Raw genomic sequence first — 12,376 nt, 5'->3', positions numbered from 1 at the left:
TGAATGGAGTCTGGCACCGGGATGACTAGTTCCAATGAAGCAGAAGGAACGGGTTCGGCGGGCTTGGTGCCCGTAATTGAAATCGCGACTTATGCGGAGACAGATGTTTATGAGTGTTATATTCGTGGTTTTGAGTCTAGGATCGTGATGAGAAGAACTGCTGATGATTGGGTTAATATTACGCAGGTGTTCAAGATCGCTCAATTCTCAAAGACACAGAGAACGAAAGTTTTGGAGAAAGAATCCACTGATATGCGTCATGAAAAGGTGCAGGGTGGGTATGGAAGGTTCCAAGGTACGTGGATTCCGTTGGAGAATGCCAAGTATATGGTTTCCAAGTATAATATTAGAGACCCCGTTGTTAGTACGATTATTGGGTTTCAGCTCGATCCGATGAATCCTCCGGCGAAAAGATGTAAAAACAGTGTGCTGAAGAGATCATCGCCCAATGGGAGGATAACTTCTCCCTCTAGTTACAATAAAACCCCTAAGAAGAAGCTTTCTGCTTCGGCAATGGCCAGAAAGACAAAGAAGAATGGTGTGTTACAACCGAATCCTAGTCCTTTGCAAAATTTGGTATTTCAAACTCCACAACAGGCTCATCTTGCCGGACAGAATTCAAACACAACGGTTCCACAGGCTTTGAACGATAAAGAGACACCTATGACGATGGGTTATTCGGCAACACAGAAACCATTGCAGTTTTATCCCGTGCCCACTTCACTCTCGCATCATCATAAGATTCCTCGTAATAACCACCATAGTAATGCAAATTTTCACAATGGTACGGAATCTCAATCGTTCCTCACTTTCATACCTGAAGGTCCCAACCAAGGAGTTTTCTCCACGCAGGATCAGACTCATCAGTCTGTACCCAATATTACAATCAACGGAAATTCGAAACAACCGCCTAAGAAGCGTAGAAAGGATAGTCAAATCGATCCTATTATGAACGATGAAGCGTTCCTCAATCAGGATAAGGCTCAACAGAATTTCAAAGTGATGAAACAGCAGATGTGGCAAGATATGCATCCAAAGCATTTATCGCAAACTTCACCAAAGACAATGTACCCAATAGCGGCTAGCAACACTACCCATTCAAATACTTCATCGATGGAAATGTTCTCTACACAGGATAACCCAACTCCGATGTCGTCAAGATCCTCTACTCCACAGACATTCAGTGGGATCCCAACGGCACCAGCTACTGCAGTGGAGAATGATGATGTTGCACATGCGGACCTCGAGCAAATGTCGGTGGAAGCGTACAAGGAAACGATCTTGCAAGTTTTGTCCTCGGAGGATGGCTCAGATAAGGATTATGCTCTGCCGTCTCAAATGTACCATCCACCATCCAATCTGGATATCAATTTTCAGATAGATGACCAAGGTCACACACCACTGCATTGGGCCACTGCAATGGCCAATATCCCTTTGATTAAACTGTTGATAGCATTGAACGGTAACGCATTACAGAGTAACTCAAAAGGCTTCAATTGTATCACCAAATCGATTTTTTACAACAACTGTTATAAAGCAGGTTCATTCCCAGAGATTATCTCATTATTGAGAATTTGTATTGTGACACCCGACTCAAATGGTAGACTACCACTGCACTATCTCGTGGAATTGAGCGTTAATAAGTCAAAGGATCCATTGGTGATAAACTATTACATGGATGCTATCATTCAAAATTTGGGTCAGGATGATTATACTTTGCTGAGGATGACTTTGAATTTCCAGGATAATCTGGGGAACACAGTACTCCACTTGGCAGCGTTGAATCTGAATTTGGAACTTTGTAATAAACTCTGCTATCTCGGCTCTTCGATGGATATTACTAACTATGAAAATGAGACACCAGCTTCTATCCTGGCGAAATTCAATTTGGTACCGCCCACTTCCATCAATCAAGCACTTAGCCCACAGGCAATTAATAAAGGTTCTCCTTATCTTGAACCACCTACCGGTACATTGGCCAATCCTGCTAAGACAGCGTCAAAACTATCACAGGAAAAGGATCAACAAATCATATCGCCAACAGATAACGAACCAATAAAGCCGCCTCAAATAAAATTAACCCCAGCAGTACCGACGAGGAAGATGGCAGACAGAAATTTCTTATCTGGTGCTGATTCTACGACTTTTAACTCGCTCATGGATGATTTATCGAATATTGATTCATTTGTCACTTCATCTGCTATCAGAGATGTAAAAACTACACCATCAAAACTGCTGGAAAGTTCACCAATACTTCATAAAAAGAGACCAAGTATGACAAGTATGCTGCCTCCGCCAAGTTTAAAGAAATTTGTCAATTTGGCTGACGCCATGGAGTCGCCGTTGGGACCAATCATACTGTCTCCGCGCGCTGGTCAACCAAAAGTTAAACAGCTCGGTGAAATTGTATCGTTGGCAGGCAAGTTGAGGGATGTATCGAACAATTTGGTCTTTTCACTTAATACACAGGCAAGCTCGATTGCTACAGAGACCGAAAATACGGAGAAAGGAATTACATTGGTAAAGAATAATTTACAGAAAATAGAACATGGGGAGAAAGAACTCTTTGCGCAATACGACGAATCAGAAGGGATTCAAACCATCAGTGACCTAGGCAATGCGACAGAGGAACTACGAAACACAACTGAAAGCGGCAAAGTAGCTTTTATTCAATGCATAGAGAAATCACAAGCACTAAGTTTAGCCTCTTTAGTCCAAGAGGAAGAATCAAAAGTTGACGAAGACTCCGCAGCATCACCAGCACCAGAAAAATCACAGAATGAGGACACCTGGAAACTCGCTACGGAGTTGGCATTCTTACAATTTAGAAGACGTTCTTTCCTTGGGAAGATCATCGACGGGAAGTGCAACATTGACACCTCTAACAAGATCAGCAAGTACAGACGCTTAATTGGCATGACAATGGAGAACATTGACACGAAACTCGACGAAATAGAAACAGATCTACGGGCAAACGCATAAAAACTACTCAAGACGCTCTTTCGGGACTTCTTTATATACTTAATAGCATCTTTAATCTCTTCACATTGTATGTTTACGTTTCTGCACGTGACTTTGCAGGCTCAGAGACTCTTTCTGTGTTGATGAAAAATTTTTAGATGCGATGAGCTTTTCGATGCGATGAGGTGCGATGAGATGGAGAATAACTTCTGTTGATTGCAAACAAAGCAAGACATTTACAGCATTATAGAGGGTTTTAAAAACCAGATTTGTTTAGCTTGCAGTGTACTTCTCCTTGGCAATAGTCGGAGTTTCCAAAAAGATTGATTTTTTTCGTTAGTTCGAAAGAAATTGAAGACAGCAAGCTACTACGTGCTGAGACGTTTTGTTCTTCGAGTTGAACTCAATTCTGTGAGAAACTCGGTATAACTACAATCATGGATCAACAGTATTTGGCTCAACTTGAGCAGACCTTGGGTGCTATTGTTCACCCAAATTCGAATGGCTTGAAAGAAGCTACCAAAACTTTGCAAACACAGTTTTACAAACAGCCATCGAGTCTTCCTGCATTAATCCATATTTTGCAAAATGCCTCTGATGATGCTCTTAAGCAACTGGCGGGTGTCGAAGCCAGAAAATTGGTTCCAAAGCATTGGGCTGCTTTGGATGCCTCTACCAAGACTCAGATCAAGCAATCCTTGCTGCAAACAGCTTTCAGTGAGCCAAAGGAGTTAATTCGTCACTCGAATGCTCGTGTTATTGCTGCAATTGGCACTGAAGAGATGGAAGAAAACCAATGGCCAGATTTGGTTCCAAATTTGATTCAAGCTGCCTCCGGTGAAGATGCTCAAACTAGATTGACTTCCTCTTTCATTCTTTTCTCTCTATTGGAGGATTTCACTCCTTCTCTAACGGCCTACATTGACGATCTTCTTGACTTGTTCAGCAAGACCATTAACGATACGGCTTCCTTGGAGACTAGATCCCTAGCGGCCCAAGGTCTGAACCATGTCTCTGGTTTGATCCAAGAGCAAGAAGAGGTGAATCCACAACAAGCTGCCAAATTTGCTGCTTTGATTCCTTCTGTGGTGAGTGTCCTAGAGGCTGTTATCAAGGCTGACGATGCTGTCAACTCAAAGTTGATTTTCAATTGTTTGAACGATTTCTTATTGTTGGAATCTCAGTTGACTAACAATGCCATCCCAGATTTGGTCAAGTTGGCAATTCAAATTGCCGTCAACAACGAAATTGACGAAGATGTCAGAGTCTTTGCTGTGCAATTCATGATCTCTGCTCTATCCTATAGAAAGTCTAAGATCTCTCAAGCCAAGTTGGGTCCAGAGATTACCATGGCCGCTCTGAAGGTTGCTTCTGAGGAGATTGATGTCGATGAGGAGCTAAATAATGAAGATGAAGCTGCTGAGAATGAGGAAAACACTCCTTCTCTAACCGCAATTAGATTACTAGCTTTTGCTTCTTCAGAACTACCTCCTTCTCAAGTTGCTACAGTGATCATTGACCACTTGCCAGCTATGCTTCAATCTTCCAATGCATTCGAAAGAAGAGGTATTCTATTGGCTATTTCTGTCGCTGTGACAGGTTCTCCAGACTACATCTTATCTCAGTTCGATAAAATTATTCCAGCAACGATCACTGGTTTGAAGGATAATGAACCAATCGTCAAGTTGGCCGCATTAAAATGTGTTCACCATTTGACCAGCGATTTGCAAGATGAAGTGGCCAAGTTCCATGATGAGTATCTACCTTTGATCATCGATATTATTGACACTGCCAAGTTTGTTGTCATTTATAACTACGCCACTGTTGCTCTCGATGGATTGTTGGAGTTTATCGCTTACGAAGCAATCTCCAAGTACTTGGAACCATTGATGAATAAGCTTTTCTACATGCTGGAGAGTAACAAATCATCTAAATTGAGATGCGCCGTCGTTTCCGCTATTGGTTCTGCAGCTTTTGCAGCTGGTGCAGCTTTCATTCCTTACTTCAAGACCAGTGTCCAATACTTGGGTCAATTCATCGAAAACTGTTCCCAAATTGAGGGTATGAGTGAAGATGACATCGAGCTAAGAGCTTTAACTTTCGAAAACATCTCCACAATGGCAAGAGCTGTCAGATCTGAAACCTTCGCTGAGTACGCTGAACCTTTAGTTAATTCTGCTTACGAAGCTATCAAGACTGAGTCTGCAAGATTGAGAGAATCCGGTTACGCTTTCATTGCTAACTTAGCTAAGGTGTACGGCGAGAATTTTTCACCATTCTTGAAGACCATCCTGCCAGAAATCTTCAAAACGTTGCAACTTGACGAGTACCAGTTCAACTTCGATGGTGATGCCGAAGATTTGGCTGCTTTTGCTGACGGTGCTAATGAAGAAGAGTTGCAAAACAAGTTCACTGTCAACACTGGTATTTCATATGAAAAGGAAGTGGCTGCAGCTGCTTTGTCTGAATTGGCTTTGGGTACTAAAGAACATTTCGTTCCTTTTGTTGAGGAGTCTTTGAAGGTTTTAACTGAGCAAGTCGAAGAATCCTATGGTCTGAAAGAAACCGCTTTAAACACCATCTGGAACATTGTCAAGGCTGTCTTGTTGGCTTCCAAGTTCGTTCCTGAGACATACCCTAAGGGAATCCCATCTGGATCTTATGTTGATGCAAGCGTTTTGGCAGTTATTCAAACCGCCAGAGAGATTACGTTGACAAACCTAGGTGATGAATTCGAGACATCCATGCTAATTACCGTTATGGAAGACATGGCCAACATGATCAAACAATTTGGTAGTATTATCGTTATGGATAACGGAAACACAAGTGCATTGGAAAACCTCTGCGTCCAAGTCATGAGTGTCTTGAAGGGTACTCACACCTGTCAAACCATTGACTTGGAAGAAGATGTTCCAAAGGACGAAGAGCTAGATGCTTCTGAGACTGAAGCCACGCTGCAAGATGTTGCTCTAGAAGTGCTTGTCAGTCTATCCCACGCTCTTGAAGGGGATTTTGCCAAGATCTTCGAGAACTTCAAACCTGTCTTGCTATCCTTGTTCGAGTCTACATCCAAGAACAAGAGATCGTCAGCTGTTGGTGCTGCATCGGAGATTGCTCTAGGTATGAAAGGTCAAAACCCATTCATGCACGAGATGCTGGAAGCTCTAGTCATCAGATTGACTACCGATAAGTCTTTGGAAGTCAGAGGTAACGCTGCTTACGGTGTTGGTGTTCTTTGCGAGTTTGCCAACTTTGACGTCTCTGCAATCTACGAGCCAGTTTTGAAGGCAATGTACCAATTGTTGACCACTGCTGATCAAAAGGCCTTAACTGCCGAAGATGATGAAGCTACTAGAGAGATTGTTGACAGAGCCTATGCCAATGCCAGCGGTTGTGCAGCAAGGATGACTTTGAAGCACGAAAACTTTGTTCCAATGGAACAAACTATCCCAGCACTATTGGCACATCTACCTTTGAAGACCGGCTTCGAGGAATACAACCCAATTTTCGAGCTTATCATCAAGCTTTACCAGAATAACAACAGTGTTATTGCTAGCGCAACACCAAAGATTATTGAGCTATTTACGGTCGTCTTCACAAAAGAAGACGAGAGGATAAAGCTTGAACAAGAATCTACTTTGGGTAGGGAAGAAAACATGGAAAGATTGAAGCAATTCCAAAACGAAGAGATGAGAGAGAAGGTTATCGCCTTGTTGAAGTATTTGAACAATACCTACGACGGCTTGGTTGCACAAAGCCCTGTCTTAGCAAGAGTCCTCGCTTAAATGAATAGGAACCGAACGTCGATACATTGATTATCATTTCAAGTTTATTATATTATGTATTTTATCTATAAGGAACTTTTTTGAGCTATCATTTTACTGAAAATTCGTGAAGGCAAGAATCAAGATAGCAGGAGCTCGAGGAATGGCTGAGAAAACCGAGCCACAGGGCGCTAGTGATGAGAAGGAATTCGTAAGGCCGCCCTTGGATCTATGGCAGGATTTCAAAGATGGTATGCGTTTCCTTTGCTTCAATCCCCGAGGCAATGCTGTGATCATGCCATTACTGCTGGTTGTTGAGTCCCTTGCCCTCAAAATTATTACTGCTAAGGTACCATACACTGAAATAGACTACAAGGCTTACATGGAACAGATAGAAATGATTACTATGGATGGTGAATTGGATTACTCACAGATCAGAGGAGGTACTGGACCTTTAGTCTACCCTGCTGGACACGTTCTCCTATACAAATTGATGTATAAGATCACACAAGGTATGAATCTCTTGCATGAAGGACAGAACATCTTCAGGTACTTGTACATCGGCACTTTATCACTTCAGATGATCATTTACTACCAACTGCAACTACCGCCCTGGTGTGTTGTGCTAGCCTGTCTATCAAAGAGATTACACTCGATCTACGTCCTGAGATTGTTCAATGACTGCTTTACTACTTTTTTCATGGTCTTAACCGTAGTGCTGTTGATGCAGGCGACAAAGAGACGTAGTGCTCTTATTTCGATGATTTCATCTTTAACCTACAGCGTGGCAATTAGTATCAAGATGAATGCGTTGCTGTATCTTCCAGCATTCATGGTCTCTATCTTTTTGATCAACGAGGGGCAATTGACAGTAACGGCCCTTTGCGCAATGATAGCTGTCGCTTGGCAAGGTCTCGTCGCCCTGCAGTTTCTCAAAACATACCCAATGGAATATCTACAATCAGCTTTCAATTTTAGTCGGAGCTTTATGTTCAAATGGAGCGTAAATTGGCAAATGATAGACGAAGACGGGTTCGACAGTATAATTTTTCACAAGTCCCTGCTATTGAGCCAGCTCGTTGGAATACTGGCAGTCATATTTTTCAGATATCCATGCCTACTAAAAGATCTACGAAATTCAGTCATACGTCCACTATCAAAGTCGATCCCAGGCGTCAAGCTGGGAGATACCGTCCCATATCTCCTAGTAACGACGAACTACATCGGGGTCATTTTTTCGAGATCCCTGCACTACCAATTCCTGACGTGGTACCACTGGACAATACCTATTTTAATGTACTACTCCAGGATTCCTTGGTTCCTAGGTCCCATCTGGTACATTTTGCACGAATTTTGTTGGAACTCGTACCCACCCAACGCGCAAGCTAGTACGCTTCTCTTACTGCTAAACAGTACCATGCTCCTACTGCTGGCCATAAACAGTCTCAATTGCTCGATTCACAAGAGTACTAATCAAAAGAAAGGGCAGTAAGTGAGGTGCGTCTACGGTGCCACAACATACTACATATTTCGTCGCACTACGGCCGTGTATCTAAGACAGGGCATTCATACTCAGCACTAAGTACTACTAGAATCATCTGAATCAAAGCACACATAACTCATCAACCAACTGATCTCTTGTAGACTTTTATCGGGGCGATGAGCTTACCCGAACGTACGTAATTGGTCTTCACCAAGAGTAACATTAAACTCGCGCCATATCTACAAGAAACTGACAAAGGCATTGTGAAAAGGTGTGGACCACCGGCATTGGCTTTAGCCTGTGAGTAATCAATTGCTGCGTTCAGTTAAACACATTGTATCCACTTGAGTTCATTAGTTATCCTTCGTGCTGCTAGCAGGGGGGGTCGATAAGACGCAATTAGATTGAAATAAGGCTCACTCAAGGACTAGAACTGAACTGGTGGAATTGCAGCATTTCTCGATTGCTCAAATTGAAGCATAATCCATCGCTCTTCAAGCCTCAATGTCTCAACGATCGCCAGACCACATTGGGATGGATGATGTTTATCTAGGTGGACAAGTACCACATAAAAAGCAGCATGAGAAACAACATCAACAACATCAACAAAAGCAGCAGCAGCAACAGCAGCAACAGCAACAGCAAAGGCGACAAGGGGCTGGTTTCTCTTCTAAACAGATGCTAGATGCTTACATATACGATTTTTTCTCTAAATCGTCGCTCAAGAATACTGCAGCGACCTTTTGTCGTGAAGGTGGGCTAGTAGATGTGAATGGTGTAGCAAAGACTCCTTCGGTTCTCGACGAGGTCAAGGATGCTCCACAGGGGTTTTTGTATGAGTGGTGGCAGATTTTCTGGGACCTCTTCAACGCAAGGACACATAAGGAAGGTTCTGCCGTGGCCAAGGAATATACCAAGATTCTATCCGATAAGCAAAAGCAAGAATATGCATACAGGTCTCATGCGGTCCAGGCTGCCAGGTTGCAGCGCATGGCTGGACAAAATGGCGAATCTCCTGTCGAATCCGGTCTCTCGCCGTTTGTTTCTCCCATGCCTGGTATGCACTATCCACCAAACTATGTCAACGTTCCTAATCCATACGTGACTCATGAACTGAATCAAGACGTGCGTGACTTTAACGTTACGGCTCCCACGCAATTCGTACCGCCTGTTATGGGTGCAGACGCTTCTGGCTGGCCAGTCAATCCTAATCATCAATTCCCAACAAATGCTCTTTATCACAATCGCACTAACCATTACTACGCGGTTCCTCCAACTCATTCACCCAGTCCGCAACCTATAGGTTCTAGGAGTAAATCCAGTAGACCGCCGCTCGCAAAGAATAATTCTATCACAGACATCCCAGGATCGCCAGTTCAAGGTTCGCCTGCTGGCTCCTACAGAGGGTCCAGCAGTAGTTTTGCTGGGCGGATATCGGTGATTGAGGGTCTGCATAATTATCAAAGGCAGATGATCATGTCTGAGATCGAGTACAACAATCAAAATAAGAAGACGACACCATCTCCTGGGACATCTAATAGTACTACTTCTAAGAAACGTATGTTACCCCCGTCAGCGGGCATTCTTCCCCAAAACGGTACACCTACGTCGGCAAGTTGTTCGAGTTTAAACATGATGAATGCCGCAAAGCCCAAGGCGGTCCGCAGAAGGTCTGCTAATAGTACACTAGGTCCCGTCAGCAGATCAATGCAACCTTCTTTCTCGGACAGTCCCTCTACACCTGTTAATGCGGCTCATCCAATAAATGTCAATGAGGTGAACGAAAGGCTGGTACTGCCCAATTCTCTGGCAACGGTATCAGAGGCTGTTTCATCAAGTGGCAGCGAATTAACTGACTCCTCAAAGAAAAGTAGTAAAAAAGTACGAAAACCGAAGAAAGCACTAGCCATTACTTTTAGCAACAATGGGTTCAGTTTCGTGCCACCTAACTCGGTTCCAACCCCACCCAATGAAGCGCAACAAAAGGCGCAGTTCAGAGTTCTGGGTAAGTATCAAGCGAAGAAGTCGCAGGCCAACAGATCAAGTAGCAAGTCGGCTAAAGGTTCGTCAAATGGAAGCCCGCAAGTGATGGGTGACGAAAGTTCGATGAGCACCCCGACGTTCGTGAACACCATGTGGAACAGTAACGGTAAAGTGCAAACCACCCCTCATACCAACTTCACATTCGTCGGAGAAAATGGTGATATAAGCGGTGGGGGGCCCAGCGGCCCACCAAATGCTGACTCTGCCCTAGGCAGCAGCAGCGGTGGATCCTATCAGTACAACGAGACCGATGCAGACGAACTACTGTCAATTAATTCGATGCTTTCGATGCCTGATGTCACCGCTATCAAAGGCGAAGACGCCCCGAATGATCTCATTCCAGGTACTGACACTACAAATGGTCTCACTGAGACTGCTCATCAAGATTTTAATCTGGACTTGTTGGAACCAGGAGAACCCTCTTTCAACTTCTTGAGTCCACGACAGTAATAAAAGTGTAAATATAAAGTATTAATAGTCATGAACAGGGAACTTCAAGACCCTAGGCCAGCGATGAGTGTCCATTAAGCTGATCAACTGCATACTGATGAGCTTCTTTGTTGTATAATACTCTCATATGTCTCTTTGGACGGGTTAATGTTTATTAAAAGCTTGAAACTCTTTATAATTCAACTTCCTAGACCCAATTCAAGTCATTGGACTCCTGGTTTTAATCCATTGGCATATTTTATGGTCATCTGAATCGTTAGAAATGGCATTCTTTGGTTCTGGATCGGCTGGAAATTCTGGTGTTTCTACCACTATGGCAAGCGAGAGGGACTTGGCAAATGATATTATCATCAATATCCCAGCTGAGGATTCGATCTCTGATATAGCGTTTTCACCGCAACAGGACTTTATGTTCAGTGTCAGTTCATGGGATAACAAGGTTCGCATTTGGGACGTTCAAAATGGTGTTCCGCAAGGTCGCGCACAGTACGATCATACTGCGCCCGTACTGTGTACTAGATGGACCACTGATGGTACCAAAGTGGTATCAGGTGGTTGTGACAATGTTGTCAAGGTATATGATGTGGCCAGTGGGCAATCACAAGATTTGGGAACACACGCGGGGCCTGTCAAATGCCTGCGTTACTTAACTTTTGGATCGAGTAATACGGAAGTTCTCGTAACAGGTTCCTGGGATAAGACTCTGAAATATTGGGATTTAAGACAACCGCAGCCGATATCTACGGTGATGATGCCCGAGAGAGTTTACACACTGGATAGCAAGCAACAATTGCTGGTTGTCGGCACTGCAGAGAGACATATCGCTATCATCGATCTCGGTAATCCAGCTACGATTTTCAAGACCACACAATCTCCTTTGAAATGGCAAACACGAGCTGTAGCGTGTTACAACGAAGGCGATGGGTACGCCGTGGGTTCCATTGAGGGCAGATGCGCTATCAGATATGTGGACGATGAACAACAGAGAAAATCTGGGTTCTCCTTCAAATGTCACCGCCAAACAAGCAGCAACCGAGCTGCAGGTACCCAGGCACAATCCTTGGTCTATGCTGTTAACAGCATTGCATTCCACCCCATCTATGGTACGTTTGTCACTGCTGGTGGTGACGGATCCTTCCATTTCTGGGATAAGAACCAGAGGCACAGGCTAAGAGGTTATCCATCATTACAAGCATCGATTCCAGTGTGTAATTTCAACAGACAGGGTACAGTGCTGGCCTACGCGCTAAGTTACGACTGGCATCAGGGCCATATGGGCAACAGACCGGACTATCCAAACGTGATCAGGCTTCACCCAACAACAGACGACGAGATAAAAGAGAAGAAAAAGAGGTAGGAGCAGACACTACCCCTCTCGGCATCTAACATCACGCATTCATAGACAAGCAATTTTAATTTCTGAGTAATCCACGATCCCATCCATCATACTACTGTTACGCACAGTATAAATACAATAAAAGGGGCAAAGCTGTTGAATAAACTAGAGTAATACTTTTACATGAGAGTCATCAAGGCTTACACCATTCTATGACAGCAGTCAATCACATTATTTCACGAGTTCTTGTAACTATAGTAATTGTTAATTGGCTTATATAGTGGATAATAGTATCCGATGTGTCTCACGCGATTTTTAAAGCTTTTGCCTATTTTGCAA

General features: G+C 43.6%; 5 protein-coding genes across 5 annotated transcripts; all 5 read left to right on the top strand.

Moving 5' to 3' along the window:
• Positions 1-3: 3 nt before the first annotated feature.
• SWI4 (SBF complex DNA-binding subunit SWI4) lies at positions 4-2,982 on the top strand (the record flags this gene model as incomplete). Its single annotated transcript, XM_003680321.1, has 1 exon — positions 4-2,982. One exon carries the CDS (start codon positions 4-6, stop codon positions 2,980-2,982), a length of 2,979 nt encoding a protein of 992 aa, XP_003680369.1.
• A 416-nt stretch (positions 2,983-3,398) lies between these two features.
• KAP123 (karyopherin KAP123) lies at positions 3,399-6,746 on the top strand (the record flags this gene model as incomplete). The annotated part of the gene is made up of 1 exon (XM_003680320.1): positions 3,399-6,746. One exon carries the CDS (start codon positions 3,399-3,401, stop codon positions 6,744-6,746), a length of 3,348 nt encoding a protein of 1,115 aa, XP_003680368.1.
• Positions 6,747-6,888: 142 nt separating this feature from the next.
• ALG3 (dolichyl-P-Man:Man(5)GlcNAc(2)-PP-dolichol alpha-1,3-mannosyltransferase) lies at positions 6,889-8,217 on the top strand (the record flags this gene model as incomplete). The annotated part of the gene is made up of 1 exon (XM_003680319.1): positions 6,889-8,217. One exon carries the CDS (start codon positions 6,889-6,891, stop codon positions 8,215-8,217), a length of 1,329 nt encoding a protein of 442 aa, XP_003680367.1.
• A 495-nt stretch (positions 8,218-8,712) lies between these two features.
• Positions 8,713-10,701, top strand: TDEL0C02660 (LisH domain-containing protein; the record flags this gene model as incomplete). The annotated part of the gene is made up of 1 exon (XM_003680318.1): positions 8,713-10,701. The coding sequence occupies one exon, from the start codon at positions 8,713-8,715 to the stop codon at positions 10,699-10,701; it is 1,989 nt and encodes a 662-aa protein (XP_003680366.1).
• Positions 10,702-10,963: 262 nt separating this feature from the next.
• Positions 10,964-12,058, top strand: GLE2 (RNA export factor GLE2; the record flags this gene model as incomplete). The annotated part of the gene is made up of 1 exon (XM_003680317.1): positions 10,964-12,058. The coding sequence occupies one exon, from the start codon at positions 10,964-10,966 to the stop codon at positions 12,056-12,058; it is 1,095 nt and encodes a 364-aa protein (XP_003680365.1).
• Between the last annotated feature and the right edge of the window lie 318 nt (positions 12,059-12,376).

The sequence above is a fragment of the Torulaspora delbrueckii genome, chromosome 3 (assembly GCF_000243375.1).
Source record: "Torulaspora delbrueckii CBS 1146 chromosome 3, complete genome".
Lineage (NCBI taxonomy): Eukaryota > Fungi > Ascomycota > Saccharomycetes > Saccharomycetales > Saccharomycetaceae > Torulaspora > Torulaspora delbrueckii.
This window is presented reverse-complemented; position numbering and strand designations above follow the sequence as displayed.